The 20,469-nt window shown below is 44.7% G+C and overlaps 1 protein-coding gene across 8 annotated transcripts in view; it reads right to left on the minus strand.

Annotated features, from left to right (window-relative positions):
• The window catches only part of DENND1A (DENN domain containing 1A), a 545,539-nt gene that overhangs the window by 161,544 nt on the left and 363,526 nt on the right, over positions 1-20,469 (minus strand). For all 8 annotated transcript variants that reach the window (XM_032251630.1, XM_032251634.1, XM_032251629.1 and 5 more), the window contains one exon: positions 8,208-8,333. In XM_032251630.1, coding sequence (XP_032107521.1) covers positions 8,208-8,333 — 126 coding nt within the window. The remainder of the gene's footprint in view (positions 1-8,207; positions 8,334-20,469) is intronic.

Here is a 20,469-nt window from a genome sequence, read left to right on the forward strand (position 1 = left end):
TGCTGTGCTGTACACAGTGTCTTAAGGTTCCTCAAAACTATTTTTAGCACAAGATGGAGGCAGAGACAAATTAGTCACATCCCTTATGTGTGTTCTGGGAATCCTCTGCTCATCTGCGTGGAGGGCAGGGAGTGCGCACCCTCCCACCCATCAAGGATTCTTGATTCTTTTTCCATCTTGAGCCACTTTGAGGCTGAGTCAACCAAAATCTGCTTCCCTGAAACGCTGTGACAAGTTGGCCCCCACAGTCAGGCTACTGCTCACAGACTAGCTCTCCCACTCAGAAGGCTCTGAAATATAGCATTTCAAAGCTTTACTCACAAAGATGGTTAGTGGAGTATTTCTTATAATATCAAAAGATTGGAAACAACCTAAATATCCAACAAGGGAGAGCGGCTACGGAAATTACGGTAGTTACACTTGATGGAATATTCTGCAGCTACGTAAAAATGCATATGGCATCTTGCTAAATGGGAGGAAAACTAACTTTTAACTGAGATTTGGTTGCAGCTATGAAAGCCCTTTGCATAATGAAAAAATAAAGAGTAAATACAAAAGGCATCGGCAGGACTATGGTGCTGTTTTGATTTTACTACTTTAAAAATATTTTTCTATTTTCCATTATACCAAAAACAAATCAGAAAACAGTCCCCCCCCCCCCAAAAACAACATGAGATCAACAGGGTTACTCAACCAGGACACAGATATATGTAGTGTTTTTCCAGTCTGCTCCAACACAACCTGGTGCATTCATCCTTGAAAGCCAGGTTATCAATCTGCTTTTATCTTAACTTCTGCATCCTCAAGGGATTTTAGGTGGATAAATATGACACTGCAGAATCACATGCAAAGTCACGGCTATAAGGTGGATGATGCCAGTGTACCCACAGCTGTATCTGGAAGTTGGCCTCTTGGGATGAACTAAGCAAGTGGGACCAGAGTGAGTTGGCCATTGCTTGTTTACTGCCCCCACCCAGAACTCGCTCCTGCAGGCAGTAGCTCTGTTCCCTTTATCCTGGGGGAAGCCCAGCTAGCAGGTTGGCCCAGAGAGGACCACACAATCTAGCTGAATAAATAGCTCCCATAGTACTCCGTCTACACTGGCCTTTCCACAGACACTGGCATAGAAGACAACACATCTTCAAATGCCAGTACCCATGGGTTTTGCTCTTTAACCTAACATTTACCAAGGACCTGCAGTGGGCCAGATATGGGGAGAGGCACCCTCACAGGCACTGTCATACAGCATAAACTATGAAATAAGAAACTCTAAGCAGAAAAGTGGATGAAATGAAAGCACACACATCTATCTGCAAAAGTTCTTTAAAACTGAGACCACTGTGTGTGAAATGTGTTTCAAAGGGGGTGGATTAACCTTATTCAGATTTCATGATGATATAATTTTAAACAAAGGGGTGAGGTAAAAGATTCTTTAAAAAATTCTTCTGTTCTCTCTAGGAAGGAGAAAGGGGAACATTCAAGGCAAATTCTAGAACCATACTGCTATACATATCCTCCAAAAGTTGCAATCTTATACTACGGAGAGAAAGGGCCCATGGCCTAGCAATTAAACTCATTTGTCTTTTATCCCCTTCTTGCCAAAAAGGACCCCAGCCCTAACTAGTTAATCCCTAACACACACTGCTACTCCCAGAGTTGCCTGGCAACTGCTAGGAGGCGTGTCAGAGAGCAAGAAAGGCCTAAATAAATGAGCTGGAGACTGGGCTGCTGCTTGACACGGATAAAGGGGGTTTCTCTGGATGGGGCTGCCTGGCTGCTTGTGGCTCTGCCATTTAAGTCGAGAAGGACAAGTTGGTTTGGTGGTTATTGTTAAATATCTTGGGCTTTGCATCTGATTTTCTCCAGGTGACTGAAAAATGGGTCACATGCCCTTGTGATTTGCAGACACCCTCCCTCTATCAGGAAGCAGCAACCTCTGAAGCCCAAAGCCAGGATAGGATGCAATGTGTATGCACCAAACAGAGACCAAGGGCAGCCCCCTCCCTCAAATGCTTCCCTGTTCCCTAATTGCCTTCACCCATTCTCCCATCTATTATTCCAAACTCTACTCACTGATACCTACACATGGTGCCAAGACCTGTGCCTGGCACTGGAAATGCTGAGTTACTAACATGGAACATGTGGAAACTAGAACAAAGACAGGCGGGAAGACATGGTGGAAGGAACCTGGTGTGGAGTCTGTCTGCTGGCTCCGCTGCTTCCTAGGAATCACTGCAGCCTCCACTCTATCCCCCGTGTGCAAAGGACTGGTGAGGGCCAGGATGGGGAATTACTGAGAGCACTGATGGGAAGCAACACAGAGTTGAACTGAGCTCTGACCTCGTGGGAGGCCACTAGGGAGGTGAACTTGGCAGTGGCTGGACACCCCGGGTTCTCAGTTTCTAACCCTGAGAGAGTCCTTTGGAATAATTCACCCGGCCCTGAAGACACATCACCAGGGAGCCAACACAGGCCCTCCCCGCCCTGGGCCGGGCACCCAGCCTCCTCAGCAGACCCCGGAAGGCACAGATGGGGAGGAGCAGCGCAGCTCCTGGCACAGGGCTGGGCCTCAGCAAGCAGCCCCCTTCCTCGTTCCTTCTGGACCTGGTAAACAAAACAAAGCTCAGGAGTCCCCTGGCCAGCCACATTCTGAATTTTTTCCATTAGGAAAGAAAGAGAGAGGGAAAAAAAAAAAAGGCCAAGGTGTTAAAAATCTCAAGGGAGCTCTGAGCCAAGGAAAGGGTCTTCAGATGCGACTGTAGAGGAGGAGATGCCCACCTCTGCTTCTCAGGCCAGAGCTCGATCCCTCCTCACAGAGCCAGGTAGGGCACGAAGTGGAGCTGTCCCCCAACAGGCTCCAGGCTGGCAGGGGCCTCCTCAGAGGGAGGAGATGGGTGAGGGCCAGGGCCGTGCCCATCTTCCTAGGGCTGTCAGGACAAGCACTGTGCTGGGCTTATTTAAGCCTCACTACACTACTGCAAGGAGGGATTACACATCTACTGTATGGAAGGGGAACTGAGGATGGGAGAGGCGAATAACTGCTCAGGGTCCTGGCAGGCAGAAGCAGAGCAGAGAGGAGCCCACTTAGGCCCGTGAGTTTCCCGTTTCCGACAAAATGCAACACTGTGACTCTGCAGTAACCTGACAGCCATGACCCCACCTCTACCTCCCCCACCTGTGTGGGCAGGACCCCAGCACCCTGCGTGGTGACCGCTGCTGAGGAAACACTAGGAAGCAGAGAGCACAGCGAGCCAGAGGGGCTGGGAGCGCTGCAGCTGGGCTGCCCTGCATGGGTCCCACATACCTGGCTTTCTACCCTGCAGGCTCACTCCGCCCTCAGCCACCTACTGTTCTCAGGCTCTGGGCTGCTACCTGCCTCAGGGACCTTCCCTGTGTCTGGTCACCAGCCTTCTCTCACATTATATGCCAAAGGCCTTAAATGGACTCACATCTGTTGACTCAGTAAATCCATGTCAAGGAATTTGCCTGAGAAAATAACTCAGACCAAGCATGAAGATTTATATAAAGATGTTTAGCACAGTGAGGTTTAAAATCATGAAACATTACTGATAATCAAAAAGACCAGCATGCTGGGCATGGTGTCTCATGCCTGTAATCCCAGCACTTTGGGAGTCTGAGGCTGGAGGATCACTTGAGCCCAGGAGTTGGAAACCAGCTGGGCAACATAGCAAGACCCTGTCTTCACAAAAATTAAAAATAAATTAGCTGAGTTCAGTGGCATGCACCTGTAGTCCCAGCTACCTGGGAGGCTGATGTGGGAGGATCACTTCAGCCCAGGTCGTTGAGGCTGCCATGAGCTGTGACGGTCCCACTCCAGCCTAGGCAACAGAGAGAGATCCTGTCTTAAAAATAATAATAAAATAGTAAAATAATTTTTTAAAAAGACCAGCACTAGGAAAACATGGTGGGCCTTGGCTCTGACTTCAGATCATAGGAACTGGAGAGAAATCTCTGAGGGGGCCTGGACATTAGCTTTTTCAACAGTTCCCCCCTCATCCCCGCTCCGTGATTCTGATCCCCGGCCAGTGTTGAGAACCACGAGGGTCACCTGATAGGCTCTGCTCAGCCACTGTCAATCATGTCTAAGAAGAGTTTCTATGTGGTATTAAAAATTCTCACACAAACTAAAAGGCAAAAAAATTTATTAATAATTGGGATAAGGGATTGCTTTCTCAGGCACATCTCATCTGCCTACAGAAAGTTAAAAAACCAAAACCCAAAAATGGAAAAACAAAAGAAACAAAAAATTCTAGAACCTAGATGGAAACCTGCCACTGCTGTATCTTACCTCCTGATGACAGGATTATGGGCGGTGCTTTCTCATTTCTAGTCCTGTTAGTTTAAACATGTTTTTTTTTTTAAAACAAAGAGTAGGATTTTTTTTTTTTTTTTGACTGAGTCTTGCCCTGTCACTAGGCTGGAGCGCAGTGGCGTGATCTCGGCTCACTGCAACCTCCGCCTCCTGGGTTCAAGCGATTCTCCTGCCTCAGCCTCCTGAGTAACTGGGATTACAGGTGTGGGCAACCATCCCCAGCTAGTTTTTGTATTTTTAGTAGAGACGGGGTTTCACCATGTTGTCCAGGATGGTCTCAATCTCCTGACTTCATGATCAGGCAACCTTGGCCTCCCAAAGTGCTGAGATTATAGGTATGAGCCACCACGCCTGGCCTGCAAAGAGCAGGTGCTATTTTTATAACCAGAAAAACAACTAAAAGACAAGTGACCATGGGGAGGGCCTCAGCACTGTGTTGCCTGTACCCTGGCAGGCTTACTCAAGGTCCCACCCTCCCCACAACCCCACATGCAGCCAATGCCTCCTCCTATTTCTTGGGCTCACATTTACTTTGGAGTCATTATTTTAAAATAATCCCCTAAACATTTTTTTTTTTTTTTTTAAAGAAAGGGTTTCCATTTTTTTCTCAGGCTGGAGTGCAGTGGCACAATCCTGGCTTATTGTAGCCTCAAACTTCTGGGCTGAAGCGATCTTCCTGTCTCAGCCTCCCAAGTAGCTGGGACCACAGGCACGTGATACCACACCCAGCTGACTTATTTTTTGTAGAGATGAGGTCTCCCTGTGTTGCCCAAGCTGGTCTTGAATGCTCCATCATGCCTGGCTGCCCCAAGCAATCTTACACGGGGAATGTTGTTATCTCATATTTTAGAAGAGGAGAATTTGCCAAAATTAAATCTATAGTTTAAAAACCATCTAGGTGACATGGTGATGACGTTGGCTTGAAGTTTGGTTGGAAAATTCTAAATTATCCAGCTTACAGAAGAAAGCCATTGCAGTGCAGATGAATGAGATTGAAAGCCTGACACGTCTGCCATATTTCATTGATTCTAAGATGAAAATTACTTCCCATTATAACATTTTTGAAATCTGGATGTGTCTTATAATTGGTAGCATCCTTCAATTATAATTGGCACCACTCTTTTCCCTTTCTTAATGGCACGTAAACTAATAGTACATCTTCTAATGACTGAATGGCAGCTCACATTCAAGGACAAGTGCCATGTCTCCATCTAAACTCATCATGTTATCTCAAAGGTGACAGTTTTAATGGCTATGTAATATCCTATCGTAAGATGGACTTTAAGTTATTTCACCAGTTACCTAATATGGATATTTAGTATACTCTAGTGTTTTACCATTAGGAATGCTGCTACTGTGAAGACCTTGGCATTAAGCATTCCCTTTTGCTACTAGGAGCATCTTCATCCTCTCCTAGGCTCCAAATCTTGGGAGACATTTTGGCACTTCTTTCTGTTCATCTCCATATTTGATCTATTGCTGAGTCTTGTTACTTCTTCCTTCAAGGTCTCTGTTCCTGGTGGAGCCACCCAGGGCTCTCTTCTGAGTTCTCACAACACTCCTCTAACTGGTTTCTCTGCCTCCAGCTCTCCTTTCAGTCCATCACTGTCCTGCTGCTCAAAGGTAACTTGTCATGTCACATTTCTGCTCAAAATCTTACACTCCTCACAGGGTAAGGTTCACTCTCTGCCAAATTTGGCTCTATCCTCTCCTGCAGCCCCATCTCCCCACCCAATCGCTCCAGACAAAATGGCCTGCTCACTGGCCACAAGGGGCCCTGCCTCCAGCACTTTGCTTCCTCAGTTATCTCTACCTCCTACTCTAGGAAGGGATGTTTCTTTCTTTCTTTTTCTAAACCTTACTCATCACATCCAGTTCAAGTTTCACCTTCCTTATGAATGTTATGGCTCAACTGATCCTTTGGAAGGATAGGCAGGCTTATTCTTATTTCACAGGTGACAAAACTACAGTTTAAATGGATTAAGGGGCTTGCTTAACTTCGAGACAGCTAAGAAATGCAGAGCCAGGCTTTAAACTCCAGAGCTTCTGTCCTTAAACCCAGTGCCTTCAAGAGCCATGTGTAAGTACAATGAGAAACTCCTCCTGTGGAGGAACCTGTGCTCAGATCCTGCAGCCAGCAGTCTGTCCCAAGCTTCAACCGCCTTTGATTCCAGATGCACACACATGCCAACAGTGAGATCACTGCAATAGTGAAAATACTTCAAGTCTGTCTGTCCCCAGCAACACAAGCAAAGGATTGGGCCAGCTGTCCTATTCATTCCCATTTTAAAGAGGGGAAGACAACAGTATTTTCCTTGAATTATGCCAGATACCACTGCTTTGAACCTGATTGGTTTGGCTGGACCCAAGATCGCAACAGGTAATCAGAGCCATGTCACTTTGAAACTAGCAGGACACTAGCAAGAACTGGCTTTAAGCTGAAGGGCTTTCGAGAAACCTAAGGGAAATACTTCTCAGGAAGCAAAAAGAGAGTGCGCATCCCTTCTGCTATGTGACCACATAGTGACGATGACACTGTCCAAAGCTCAGGCAGCCTAGAGAGTAAGGCCTAAGTGCCAGATGGATAAAGAGGAGGAGGGGGTGGGGTAGCATGCTGTTCCCTGAGCACCCACCGCCCTGGCCACTTCACACAGAGCAGGCCCTGGGTGACAGGAAACAAGGTGCTTGCTGTTACTCTTTGTGTTTTGCTTGAATACATGACGGAGTTAGAGCAGTAAAGACACTTACCAATGTGTAATTGCAGCTTATGAGGAAGTGTGGCCCCTGCTCACACTCAGAATTTCTACAGACCATGAATCGCCTCATGTCCCCTCATCTTTTGTCATTTTATGTAATCAAATGCTATGGGTTAAAGTAAAAATAGAAACAAACAGCTCCAGCCTGTGGGCAGTGCAGCCAGAGCTGGTCCCTCACACCTGACTCCGACTCTGACTAGGCTGGGTGTGAGAGTGTCACTCGCCCGCTCAAGAAGGCGGCCCTGTGCTCCTGGGAGAACAGGCCTGTCAGCAAGGTTTCCCTGCAACGTTCTCCCCTCTACAGGGTGACCCAGGTTTCTAGGCCAATTCCTGCATTCTCCTTAGCCAGAAGGCCAAGAGTAGGCTGAGGAGAGAAACAGCAAAGAACTTCTCTTGGAAGCTAAGAGGACTGCTACTGTCCTAGGTTTCAGAGAAGACTGGTGTCTTCACATCCTTGCAATCACGAGTCAACTCATGAGACAGGCAGGGGACATGAATGAGTCAACAAGGCCCAGAAAGGGGGAAGGGTCAGAGGTGGGCAGTGTCACTTCCTGGTCCTCATTGTAGTCACTTACAACAAGACCACTTGCAGGAGCCCTCAGGCGTGAACCCCAGGAAGCTCTGGTTTCTCAAGCATGGAGGAGAGGACCCTTGAAAGAACAGGGGCGGCGAGGTCTAGTGGGAAAGCAGGGGCTCTGGGACCATCTGGCTCTTCTGGGCTAAGTTGTTTCTCTTCCCTGAGTCTTGGTTTCCTCATTTGTAAAATGGAACTGACCATTGCTATTGCACAGGTACACTGTGAAGCCCCAGTGACGGCAGGTGAGTGTGAGGGGCCTGGCGCTGTTATCTGACAGGCGGTTGGGGCTTACCGTCCAGGGTGGCGCAAGGGGCAAGGCCTTAACAGCCGCCAGAGCAGTGAGAGTCTCACACATGATAGCACAGCCTCCTCGTGCTTAGAGGTATGGCAATGCGAGTACGCCGTCCCCCACCACCAACACACACAACCTCTTCTAGGTGAGCCCGAAAAGCAGAATAATCATGGCATTTCTTGTGTCCCCTGAGGTATGCTTCTCAGCCCTGACCCAACACAGTCTCTGTGACACGCCAAGGCTACTCACCGGCTCGATTTTCAGAGCGTTTCGGTAGCTACCGAAGAAAGCAGCCTGGGCCTTGAGGAAGGCTCTGGCCACACCATCCCCAGTGGTTGTGGAGACCTTCTTCAGCCTGTTCTTCAGTGAAGAGATCTGGTGATGAAGAGAAAGAAAACACAGGTTGAGGACAAGGTCAAAGAGGGGTAGCTGACTAAGCCCAGTACATGGAGCCCTGGAAATTCCTACAAGTGGTAGGATCCATTTGATAGCTCAGTTACCCAGAGGACAAAAACACGTTCACGCTGCGTGCAGTGGTGCGCGCCTGCAATCCCAGCTACCTGGGAAGCTGAGGCACGAGAATCGCTTGGACCTGGGAGGTGGAGGTTGCAGTGAGAGATCGCGCCACTGCGTTCCAGCCTGGGTGACGGAACAAGACTCAGTCTCAAAAAAAAAAAATCTGTTCAAAATTAGGGCATGTTTTTGAAATTAAACAAGTGTTGTTCCTATTAGAACACGTCTAATAAAAACAAAAACAAATTTTAATGACTTATTCCATGCCAGGTAAGCACTTTTGCATTCATTTTACAATTTAGTGACTTTAACAATCCAGTGAGGAAGGGATTAATGCTTCCATCTTACAAGGGTGAAGCAGCCTCAGGGAGGTTAGGCTACATACCTAGAAACAAACTCAAGACATGGCCGCATTCCCGTCGGTCTTGTAGTCTGAGCCCAAACTCAGTGAGTTCCCATTCTTTCCCTCTTAGAACTACTTACAAACATTAGAATAAAGGCTTTTTTACATTTCTCACACATCACACTCTAAAGGAAGTGTGGCAGCTTCTATTAATAGACACATACTCAAGAGGTCAAAACAAAGACAAGGAGGTGATGGTAATGGGAAAAGAAGCAGGTAACAGATTTGGTATATAAATGTAAGCCATAAGTCTTATATGGTGGCTAAAAATGGGCTTGAATTTGACTTAAAAGTCTCCTAGCAGCCAAAGCAAAGGGGCAAATCTGAAGGTTGTGAGATTCTACAGGTCCAAATACTACAAAGGGACCAGCTAGGAGAGACAAAACTTGGGATAAAATAGAAAATTAGATTTAGGCGGTCCACGAATCCTTTGCAGATTTTTAGTATGAATGAGTGTGAGTAAAGAGATTTTTCTGGGCACAGGATCCACAGCTTTCCTCAGATTCTTAAAGGTACCTGTGGCTCTAGAAATATTAAGAATCACTTGCTGAGAAGTCTGGGGCAAAAAATCTGATCTGGGAAGGACTAGATATACTTTAGAAATGATCCATGCAGATTATGTCTTGTTCCCAAGCTTCTGATAAGAAAAATTTTTGATAGCTTATTGAGATTTATTTCACATATAAAATTCATTCATTTAAAGTATACAGTTTGGTGGTTTTTAGTAGTCACAAGATTGTACAACTAACTACTGCTAACTTCAGAACATTTTTATCATCCCCAAAAGAAACCTCATGCTCATTAGCTGTCACTCCCCATTCCCTGCCAATCCTACCCCACACCAGACCCCAGCAACCACTCACCTTCCTTCTGTTTCTACAGGTTTGTCTACTCTGGGTATTTTATACAAATGGAATTGACAAAAAGCAGTCTTTTGCTATCAGATTATTTCCCTTAGCACAATGCTTTATGAACAAGATTCATCCATGTTGAAGCATGTGTCAGGACTTCATACTTTTTATGGCTAAATAATATCCCACTGTATGGACAGACCACATTTTATCGATCTGTTCATCAGTGGATAGCCATTTGGGCTGTTTCTACTCTTGGTTGCTATGAAAATTCATGTATAAACTTTTGTGTGGAGACAACAGAGATTTTCAAGTGACAATATGAAAAGCAAAAATCCTCTGCCAAACATTATGCAATGAAAACAAGCTGGAAGGATACACAAAATCACCAACCACAGTGCTCAGTACATAGGAAGCCATTAATAAATATGAACTGAGTACAGGGAAAAAAATCCTATACTGTTGGTAAAGGGCATACCTCATGTTTGGACAGTAAGCTGTGTAAAGATGGGACTGATGTCCTCCTCTGATAAGTCAGAAGCCATGGGGACGTGCCCAGCACTTTGGGACGCCATGGCAGGAGGATCGCTTGAGGCCAGGAGTTCAAGAGTAGCCTGGGCAATACAGTGAGATCCCATCTCTATAAAAACTATAAGATTTAGGCAGCCATGGTGGCACACGTCTATAGTCTCAGCTACTTAGAAAGCTGATATGGGAAGATTGATTGAGCCCAGTAGTTTGAGGTTGCAATGAGCTATGATTGTACCATGGCACTGCATCCTGGGTAACAGAGCAAGACCCTATCTCTAAAAGTAAAAAGCCCTGGGAACATACACTGAGGGAGTAGCTACCCCACCTCTACTCCAAGAGGGCACCATGGAAAACAATCTCCCTTTGGAAACAGTTTGAAGTCTATCTCAACATCTCGGTATCTATAACTGGTTTATACAGCCTCTCCTCATCAGGGACACATGAGCCCCAGCCCCACAGTGGTGACAGCCCCTGAGGAGCAAGGCCACTGAGCACGCAGGCTGACTCTGCCATGGACTTTCAACTCCAAAGAGAAGTATGAAAAAGAAGCATCCTCTATTAAAATGCTAAAAATACTACCCACTCTCTGCTCCTGCCCCCAAAATAATAATAAAAATCCTGCCCCTCCCAGGGACTGCAGTGACATTTCCATCCTTTGAAATGGTGCAAGCCACTGTCGCTCTCCTTCTGGCTCCTCAAAGGCCTTGGGCCACCTGTGCCGCAGATTATTCCTCACTTAACCTTCCCTGGCCTTTCTCTTTCATTCGGGAGGTGTTTAATTACCTTGGATTCACAACGCTGCACTTCAGGTGAGCCTCTCCTAATGGCCTCATTACCATTTTACACAAAGAGGGAGTCGCTGATTGTAACTGAGCAAATACGAGTGTATTCCTTCCTGCCTGCCCCAGCTGGTCTGAAACTAGCCCAGTGGTCCTGGGCTCCTGATGCCCCTGTGACCACGCGGGCCAGGACTTCTGAAGACCTCCTCTCACCCTGCAACATGGAGAAGCTTTTGTCTTGACCTGCCAGTACTTCAAACTTTGAAACCGCAAGTGTCTGTGCATCTCATCGCTGGGGGGTAGCATTTGTCCTTTAAATAAAAGTGAGGGAAGAAAATTTAAGGATTAAATAACAGAGTCATATATCTAAAGCTGAACTTGCCCTCAGTACCCCTAGGGATGCTGGTCAAATCATCAACACTGGGGTTCATCAGGGGTAATGTGGGTGTGTTGTAAGTGCCGGTGAGGATGGCTTCCTTCTCTAATCAGGTGTCACAGGAGGAAGACAAAGCAAAGAGAGGACAAAACTGAACTCGCCAGCTCCTGTCTAAAGTGCCCTTTCCCCTCTGTTGCCATCTTGGTTACAGCAGCATCATCCAGCCAGTCTCCTGGGCGAGGTGTCAGACGTCAGATTCTCTACTTCTTCCTCCTTTCCCACAAATATTCTCCTCATGTCATCACCACCAACCCGGATAGGTCCTGAATCCAGCCTCTCCTCTCAGTGCCATGATGTTGGCCCCGTAAGTTCAACTCCATCACCCTCTCTGGCCCAGACTAGTGGAGCAGTTTCCTCGGTGGGCCTTCCTCTGCTTTCAGTTTCTCCTCGATGCCATCCACCCATATCTGTCCTAGTAACCTTGGAAAAATCCAAATCTAATCACTTTGATCCTCCATCAAAACCCTTCAGTGCTCCCGGCTCTTCACCATCATTGCCTTCAGAAAACATCCAAACTTCCACGAGTGCTGTCCTCGATCAGCCTTGCTTCCAACCATTTAATGTTAACCAGAAGCACAGGCTGCTCTCCAGCCCGTTCCCATCTCAATAACTCAGTCCTGGTTGTCTCTTGCCCCTTTCTGTCCGGCTTGTGAACATCTATTCAACTTCTGAAAGACCATCCAAGTCTCCATCAATGGGGGCCTCTGAAATACACTATCCCACATCCTCACCAGGAAATATCGCATAGCTGCTAAAAAGGACACAGCAGTACTCTACCAACTGACACAAAAAGATGTCCATGAAATACTGTCGAGTGGGGAAAAAAACATGCAAGTTTCAGAGTAACACGTACAGCATGAATCATTTAAAACTATATATAAACATATATGCAGTAAAAATCTAAAATGCTACATTACCAAACTTGAACCATGCATGGATGCTTTCACTTTCTATTTTACACACTTGATTGTTTTGATTATCCTTTATAAAAAAGCATATGTTACTTTTATAATAAAGAATTAAAATGAGGTATTTTTCTTTAATAGTCAAATTACCCATCGCCTTGGGTTAAGGGAAAGAGGGAATCCAGATGTCCCCCCATCTGTGAAGCATGCCCTGACCACTAAGTCTGGGCCTCCTTGGACCGAGCAGGTGGTTCCATGGTGAGCTGCAGTTTCTACCTCCTTTCCTGATGGACTGAGTTCCCTGCAGGGCCAGCAGCCAGCACAGTTCTTGGCTCAGTGTACTCATGCAGCACTTTCTGCTGAATGAAAGAATGAATGAGCAAGTGTTTGACATTGTGAAAGGCATTTTCAGTGGCTGAGCCTCTCTGCTTGGAGGAAAGTCTAGGATCACATTCTTTAGTGACGGATCATTAGAAGAAACTGGTCTCTGTTGGAAAGGATGGGAGGAGAAAGTGATATTCATTCTCCTTTTGCAGAAAGTCATTGCTAAGACACAACCACAATGGCAGGAGAAATGAACATCTGCATGCTGAATGAGTTAAAGGGAACGAGACTGATCTTATACAACCACAAACTTACCACATCCAGTAGCACACACAGTATTGCCCCTGACCCCTCCTTGACCTGACTCTACCTGTTCCTCCTTTCAGTGGTCACTGTTCCCAACCTCTCAGGTCCCTGAGCTTCATTTACTCCTCTGTCTCCACTGCACTTCTCAGGCAGTAGAGCATAGAGTTTGAATCATAGAAACCTAGGTCTAAGATTGAAACCCTGGCTTCCCTACTTTCTTAACCTTTCTGAGCTTTAGTTCTTTGGCTGTAAAATGAAGTATGTACAACATGTATACACTGTGAGGAGTAAAATATAATGAATATAAAATGAAGAATGGATGTAGCAGAGTGCCTAGCTTTTTTTTTTTTAGTTTAGATTCATCTTTTACCAGTACTATTGTAACAATCTTTGAGCTGGGTGTCTCTTCCTCTATTCTCTTCCTAGTCTAATCCATCCTTTGCATTGAATTACGTTCCTAAAACCAGAGGTTATATCACGTCATTCCCTCTAAAATGTTTAGTGGCTCCCAACTGCGAATATGATAAAGTCAAATTCCTTAGCACAATACCGAAGGCCTGTTATGGGCTTGGCTCAAGCTCAATTTGTACCTTTGTCTTCTACTTGATTTCAAAGGCCTCAAAACCCATTCCTAAGCCTGGGATATTCTTTATAGTATTCTCTAACAAAATCTTTTTATTAAAAAATAGAAGCCTCCAACTTTGTCGGAACAAATAGCTCAATAGCTCTTTCTCAGGGCACGATGGCCTAATCCTTTGTTGACTCCTAATCTTTGCGGGTCCCATGCTGCAGATGTGCTGGGAATGGCACTGCAGAGGAGGGAGGGCCTGACTCCCAAGTACTTCCGGTTTAGCTCCTACGGATCGGCTACTAGTTAGCTTATTACTACTTTGAAAAGGGTTCTCACATTGTATAAACCATCATTCTATTCCTTAGACCTTTATATTCCAGCAGTTTACATGTCTTTCTCCCCAGGAGAATGAAAATAACCCTTTTAATACATATTAGTCCTCAACAAGTAGAGTTTTCTTCCTTTATCACTTGGTTGCAAATTCTGGGGACTGGGAGCGGAGGGGTAAATGATGGCATACTATTAAGTGGCCACCTCTAAGACAATCCTATCTATCTCTTTCCATCAATGCTGACACCTTAAGATTTCTCAGCTAGTCTCCACTGCTCTGAAGAAAATGACTGAAGCCCTAGCCTGGCCTGCAAGGCCCTGTTTAATTTGGCCACAGTCTCTTTCAGATGACAGGCTCTTGAGTCCTCCTTTGTGGCTTCAGCCACCCCACTGGGCTTCAGTCCCACCGGCTTCCCCCTTACCCCAGGACCTTTGCATAGGTTATTTTCAGTGTGGAGTGCTCTCACCCACCATTGCCCCCGCTCCCCGCCGCCCCCCCTCCGCCCTACTTGTCTAGAATTCTGCATTGTCCAACAGAACTTTCTGCAAGGATGGAAATAATCTTCTGTCCAGTGCCATCCAATATGCTAGCTACTACTGAGTACTTGAAATGTGGCTAGTGTGACTGAGAAACTGAAACTTTTATTCTATTTAATTTCAATCAATTTAAATAGCCATGTGTGAACAGTGGCTACCATATTGGACAACACAGGGCCCTAGGCTGACTACTACTCATCCTTTAGGTCTCAGCTCAAATATCACTTCCTTAGTTGAACCGCAGATTCTACACTAAGATTCCCCTATTATGCACCCTCACTGTGTCTTTCCTAAATTTAGGGACACAACAATGCATAATGATGCATTCTGCAAGAATCCAATTAATGTCTGTCTCTCTCTTTTTTTTTTTTTGAAATAGAGTCTCATTCCACCGCCCAGGCTGGAGTGCAGTGGTGCATCTTGGCTCACTGCAACCTCTGCTTCCTGGGTTCAAGCAATTCTCCTGCCTCAGCCTCCCAAGTAGCTGGGATTACAGGCATGCCTCACCATGCCCAGTTAATTTTTGTATTTTTAGTAGAAACAGGGTTTCACCATGTTGGCCAGACTGGTCTCAAACTCGTGACCTCAAGTGATCCACCCCCATCGGCCTCCCAAAGTGCTGGGATTACAGGCATGAGCCACCACGCCCAGCCCAATGTCTGTCTATTCTATTAGACTGACCAGTCTAGGAAGGTCCATGTCCATCTTCAGTGCTGGTGCACCTCAACCAGAGGTATAGTTCTGAAAGTGTGGCTTAAGTTAGTCTGTGCAGGGGGTCCTGCTTCTTTCCTGGGAATTGCATTAACTGTTGGGTGTCACAGATGGAGTTGAAAGATTTTTTTTTTTTTAAATTACAAATTAAACACCCAGCAGCAGGTGTGGAGGGGCAGGCCATAGAGTCACATTTTCCTCCCTGCTTTAAGGACTAAGGCAAGTTGATTAATTCTTCCTTACCTGAACAAACTAGGCATCAAGGCTTTGTTCTAAAATCCCGTAGGGAATGTGTGGGTCTGGAGAGGGGAGAAGGGGTTGGTTGTTTTCCCATCATCAGGGGCACATAAACATTGGCTTCCTCTGCCACTTTCACATTGGCAATGAGAAATGGCAAACTGTCATTTCCATTACATATGTGTATCCACCTATGCCTTCCTTAGTTCTTGCCTCAAATTCAAAACAAAAAGTCTTAATATGTAAAGGCAATAACACCCTCATCTCTTTCCCAGTAAGAACAAGTAATTTGTCAGGAGAAACAAACAGAAACTAGTATTTATCAAGCACCATACTAGTTCCCAAATGCCATGACAAGTATTTTCATATCCAGCATTGTATTAAAATTTCAGAATAAATGGTCTACATAGACACAGCTATCCCCACTACACAGATGAGGAAACTGAGACCCAGCTCCACATCACATTGACAGTACGGCAAAGGCAGAAGTCAAAATCAAGTTCAAGTCTTTCTTACTCTAGAGTCTGTGCCAGTCCGCTGATTCTCACTGTTGCCAGGGTTTCTTAGACCAGCAAATTAGATATGTTCATGAAACTGGTTTATTTTTTCCCTGATTTAATATATCTCCATTATTGTTTCCTCTCATCCCTTGCTTTTCTGTTTCTTTCTTGAGAACATGGCTGTACCTTGACCTCAGCTGGCTTTGTTTCTTCTGCAACCCATTTTCCCCTCAAAGATCCTGGTTCTCCATGGAGGAGTGAGGGCTGTGCTATTTATGTGGAGCTCTAAGCTGGAGCTGGCTATGACCCTACCAGCCCAGGTCTCTGTTCCCTCCCTCTCTCCTGACAACTTGTGGGCTGTGTATATGTCAGAAAGTTCGTGGCGAGAGTTAGAATTCTTGGCAGCTTTTGTCAGACAAAAGGATCCATTTTCTTTATGTGAATGGCTACTTCGTTATGTGCTATAGAGGCTTTGCTGAGCATCCCATGAATAAGCTATCGAATCCTTAGAATGACATCCTTGGAGGATAAAAGTGCGATTTTAAAACAAAACCAAAAAAGGCCCGTTTCCACTATCTGCCAAATAAAGCTCAGGAGGAGTCTTGCCCACACATGTGCACTCCAGCCCCTCCCCATGAGTTTAATTTGAGTATCTCACCATTTGAAACAGAAACACACAGTAGCAAAGACTTTTATGTTTTTCTATTTGTAAATCTTAACTTCCTCCAAATACTTTTTTTTTTTTTTTTGGCCTAGAGTAAGTGAAATTATCTTTGTTTTCCTTATACAACAATTTAGCTTTAACACACTACACATGTGTGCACACACACACACACACACACACATACACATACACACACACACACAATTAATGTAGCTAGAAAATCCTACCCAAGCTACAGGAGACCACAAGATCTGAGCTCAAAGCAAATGTGTATTTATATTATTAGGTGGTCATTCAATAAAGAGATTGCTTCTAACCAAATATGTGCATGCATGTATGCATACACATACACACACATATATCTATCCGGGGAGTCTTTTCAAAGAAGGGTTTTCTCCCCATACTTCTGGCAGTTCAGGTTTAAAGGTCAGATTTAAACTATCACCATGTTTCACAATGCAATCTGTGCAGTGCCGCGTAATGAAATGGTTCAGTAAAGGTGCTCATGGAAATTCTTTTAATTAGGTCTAAGGCTTTTCAGTTGTCAACATGAATAAACCAAGAAGCATTCTCTTGCAAACATAACACACAAAATTAAAGTGTAAGTTACCTTTGAAAAAACTGATACGCACTTGTAAAATGAAACTTATATGTTTTTTACAACACGACATCCACCAATTTAAAAAAAAAAAAGACCAATATCTTTCAACAACAAAATGAACTGCAAACTAAAAATAAAAGGATTGCTCTATTTCTAATGAACCAGAACACTAATGCCTTTTCTAATGAAAAGTATATGGAGGAAGACTAAAGTTAATCATAATTAAAAATGTTTACAGAGAGACTAACGACTTTCTTCATGAGCAAAAGCCACCTTTCCATTTAACTATAATTAATTCTACAGATCAGCAGTATCTCAGTCACACTTGTGAATGTCCCACAATGACTCTGGCAAATTGAATGACATCTATTAAAAAGGAACCAAAATGCACTTCTGCCCTCAGAGCCACTATCTGAGGCCCAAAAGATGAGCACATCACAGCAGGAACATCATCAAGATGCCTGCTTTCCAAAGTCTTGTGAACAAACTAAACCACATAGGTTTAGAAATTTTAACCATCAAAGCTAGAAATGGAAATTCAAAAAACTACAAGAAAACAGTAGGTTGCTCAGGGGAGTTAAGCTGTAGTTGCACTGAGCTTTGAAAGAAAAGCAAAACTAAATCTATTCCAATCATCACCAGGAGTTCAGATTTAGATAAATACAAAGGTGTTCACAAACTTCAGACTTGACTGGGAATGAGACAACTCAGGTGGAGCAATGGCAGCATGTCATAAACATGCGTAATAATTCAATGTCTTGGTTGATCAACCAATGAATGTATGTCTAGTGAATTCTAGGAGAGAGGGGACCACACTCCACAATATATTGATTTACTCTGAGCTCAGACAGACCCGAGTTCAAATTCTGACTCTGCTCCTGGCTATTATCTGGATGCCTCTAGGCAAGTTACTTAGCCCCTTTTCTTCATCTATCAAAAGGGGATAAAGTACTTTCCCCTCCTTTTTTTGCAGGATTGTTATGTAGATTAAATGTCAAGATTTTCAAAGCCCCTAGCACAGTGCCTGGCACACAGTAGGAGCCTAATCGATAGTGACTATTCTTTTGCACTAGCTCAACTCCAAAGCCAAAAACTACCCAAGCCTTTATTTTAGCATCAAAAAGAATCATGAGTTCACAATTAACATTTTCTAGGGCATCAATTACTGAAATGTCACTCATTATGCTGAGCCTAGTGGATTTATTTAGTGACCCAAAATTGGTGTGTATTTGGGAGTTAATGAAGAGCTCGGTGTTTACAAAGATAAAAGTGGGGTTTGTCTCAGCCACAATCCTGGGCTGAATGGATATAGATTTCCCTGCTTAGGGATGTGGCCAGGCTGGATTCATGGTGGATCACATGGATACATCCACACAGAGCGAGCTATCTCCCAAGGGGATCCGGGCATCTCCACCTCCTCAGGGGAGAAAAAAAAAAATAAAACAGGAAGGGGGGTGGGAAGTGTGTATAATAGATGTGTTTCACAGTGTCCCCGCTGTGATGAACAACTTGATCCACTCACAGTTCCAAACACATGATGCATAAAAGAGCTGACAGAAATTCAATTCTTGCAAAGAAAAGCATCTGCTCTCTAGTGGGAACGGCCAAATATTAAGCAGTTTTAAGGCAGGGCTAAGACCTAGAGCAGCACACTTCATTATCTAGATAGCTAGAGTAAAGAAATGCAGAGGATTACAAACGAACGAAAAAGTAGCCAAGATTCCAAGCATTAATTACCCGGAGTAAAATGATTCAAGTTAAATCTTTGTTACGACAAATATTAAACCCAGCTGTGTTTATGTAGCAGTTGTGAAAAAGAAGAAAAAAAAGAAATTCGTGTACAATATCTGTGAGCTCTGCCAGTTAATTGAATTCGCTGGCAGCACTTCCTCCACCACGAGCCAAACATCCTCAAAGATAAAATGTAGCTTTTAAACAGACCTGGGAAAAACAGAATCAAGAAATTTCAACCAATAAAACACAACTCTTTACTGGTATAAAAGTAAAGTAAAATTCAGTAATGAAAGGAAGGAAGTCTCTTAAACATTTACTGCATTCCAAAGCTTGGAATTGCGGTTTATTGCTGAGGTCTCTTCTGATGTCCCACAGTGCTCCTGCTCCAGCATCTTTAATGAAGTCCCATAAACTCCCATAAAATCCTCGATTGTTGACAAATCATACACACACATGCTCAGGGCAAGGCTCACTGAATCACGATGCTCCCTTCCTGAATGAATTAAATTTACAAGTCATGGTATGGACACTATCGCCGAGTGGCCCAAGACAGAACAGGGATGGACAAGCAACTCCTTAAAAGCATGTGGGATAAATGACTGGATGCAGGTCACAGGTCATACTGAGAATTCTCTCTAGCACACTATCCCCTTACCCCAAGTCCAGTATCAGTAGATGTGGGGTGAAGGAAAGCTTTGGTCAGATTCTAGGCACGAGAAAAGCAACAAGAGGTGGAATCTAACACTTGACCCTCAGTCTGGGACTCCTGGTAGCATGAATTTTACCACATCATTCCCTGGATTAACTATCTTAGTGGATGCCCCACTGCCCCAGACTTAAAGCCCAAACTTGTTTTTGTGACGATTCCCAATCTTGTCCCTCCTGTCTGCTACTTGGGTTTCATCTTTTGTCCCTCTCAACCATACACCTTATGTTCTAGCCATAGTAAACTGTTAATTCCTGGTTCACACCTCCAGCCTCCATGCATTCAATTATCAGCCCCGAGTGTGCTTATCATTCCTTTCCAAAAAGGATGACTGTTTCTTACATGTCTCCATGTCCCCATGGCTCAATACACTGAGCATACACCCAAAAAACTTTGGCTAGGCTAAATGAATGAAAAATAATCTCCGTACCTGAACTGGCTATAGACCTGCCCATTTGGGCCACAGTCAACTAGAAACATCCAGTCTCCTGTGTATGGAAGCAAAGTTGCCAGTAGAAAGTACCAATGGGTAGAAGGGCAGTGGCAAGAGATGAGGTAAGAGAGATGAGCAGAAAGTGGATTGTAAAGGGCCGTATTATGGAGCCTGAATTTCACCAAGAGAAAAATGAGGCACCACTAAAGCGTTTTCAGTTGGGGTGTGGTCTCCATGCTCTGTAATATGCCTTTGTGTATAGCCTGGAGGATGGACCAGGACTGGTGAAGTGGGGGCAAGACTGGCAGTGCTGCCTGCAATCACTCTTCTACTAACCAGCTGGGACATCACTGAGAGTAAAGGCCGTGTCTCAATCACCTCCATACTCATTATACCCAATATAAAGCCTAGCACATAGTAGGTGCTCAGGAAATGACTG

Source organism: Sapajus apella, unplaced genomic scaffold (assembly GCF_009761245.1).
Source record: "Sapajus apella isolate SASKATOON/1434 unplaced genomic scaffold, GSC_monkey_1.0 scaffold76, whole genome shotgun sequence".
Classification (NCBI taxonomy): Eukaryota; Metazoa; Chordata; class Mammalia; order Primates; family Cebidae; genus Sapajus; species Sapajus apella.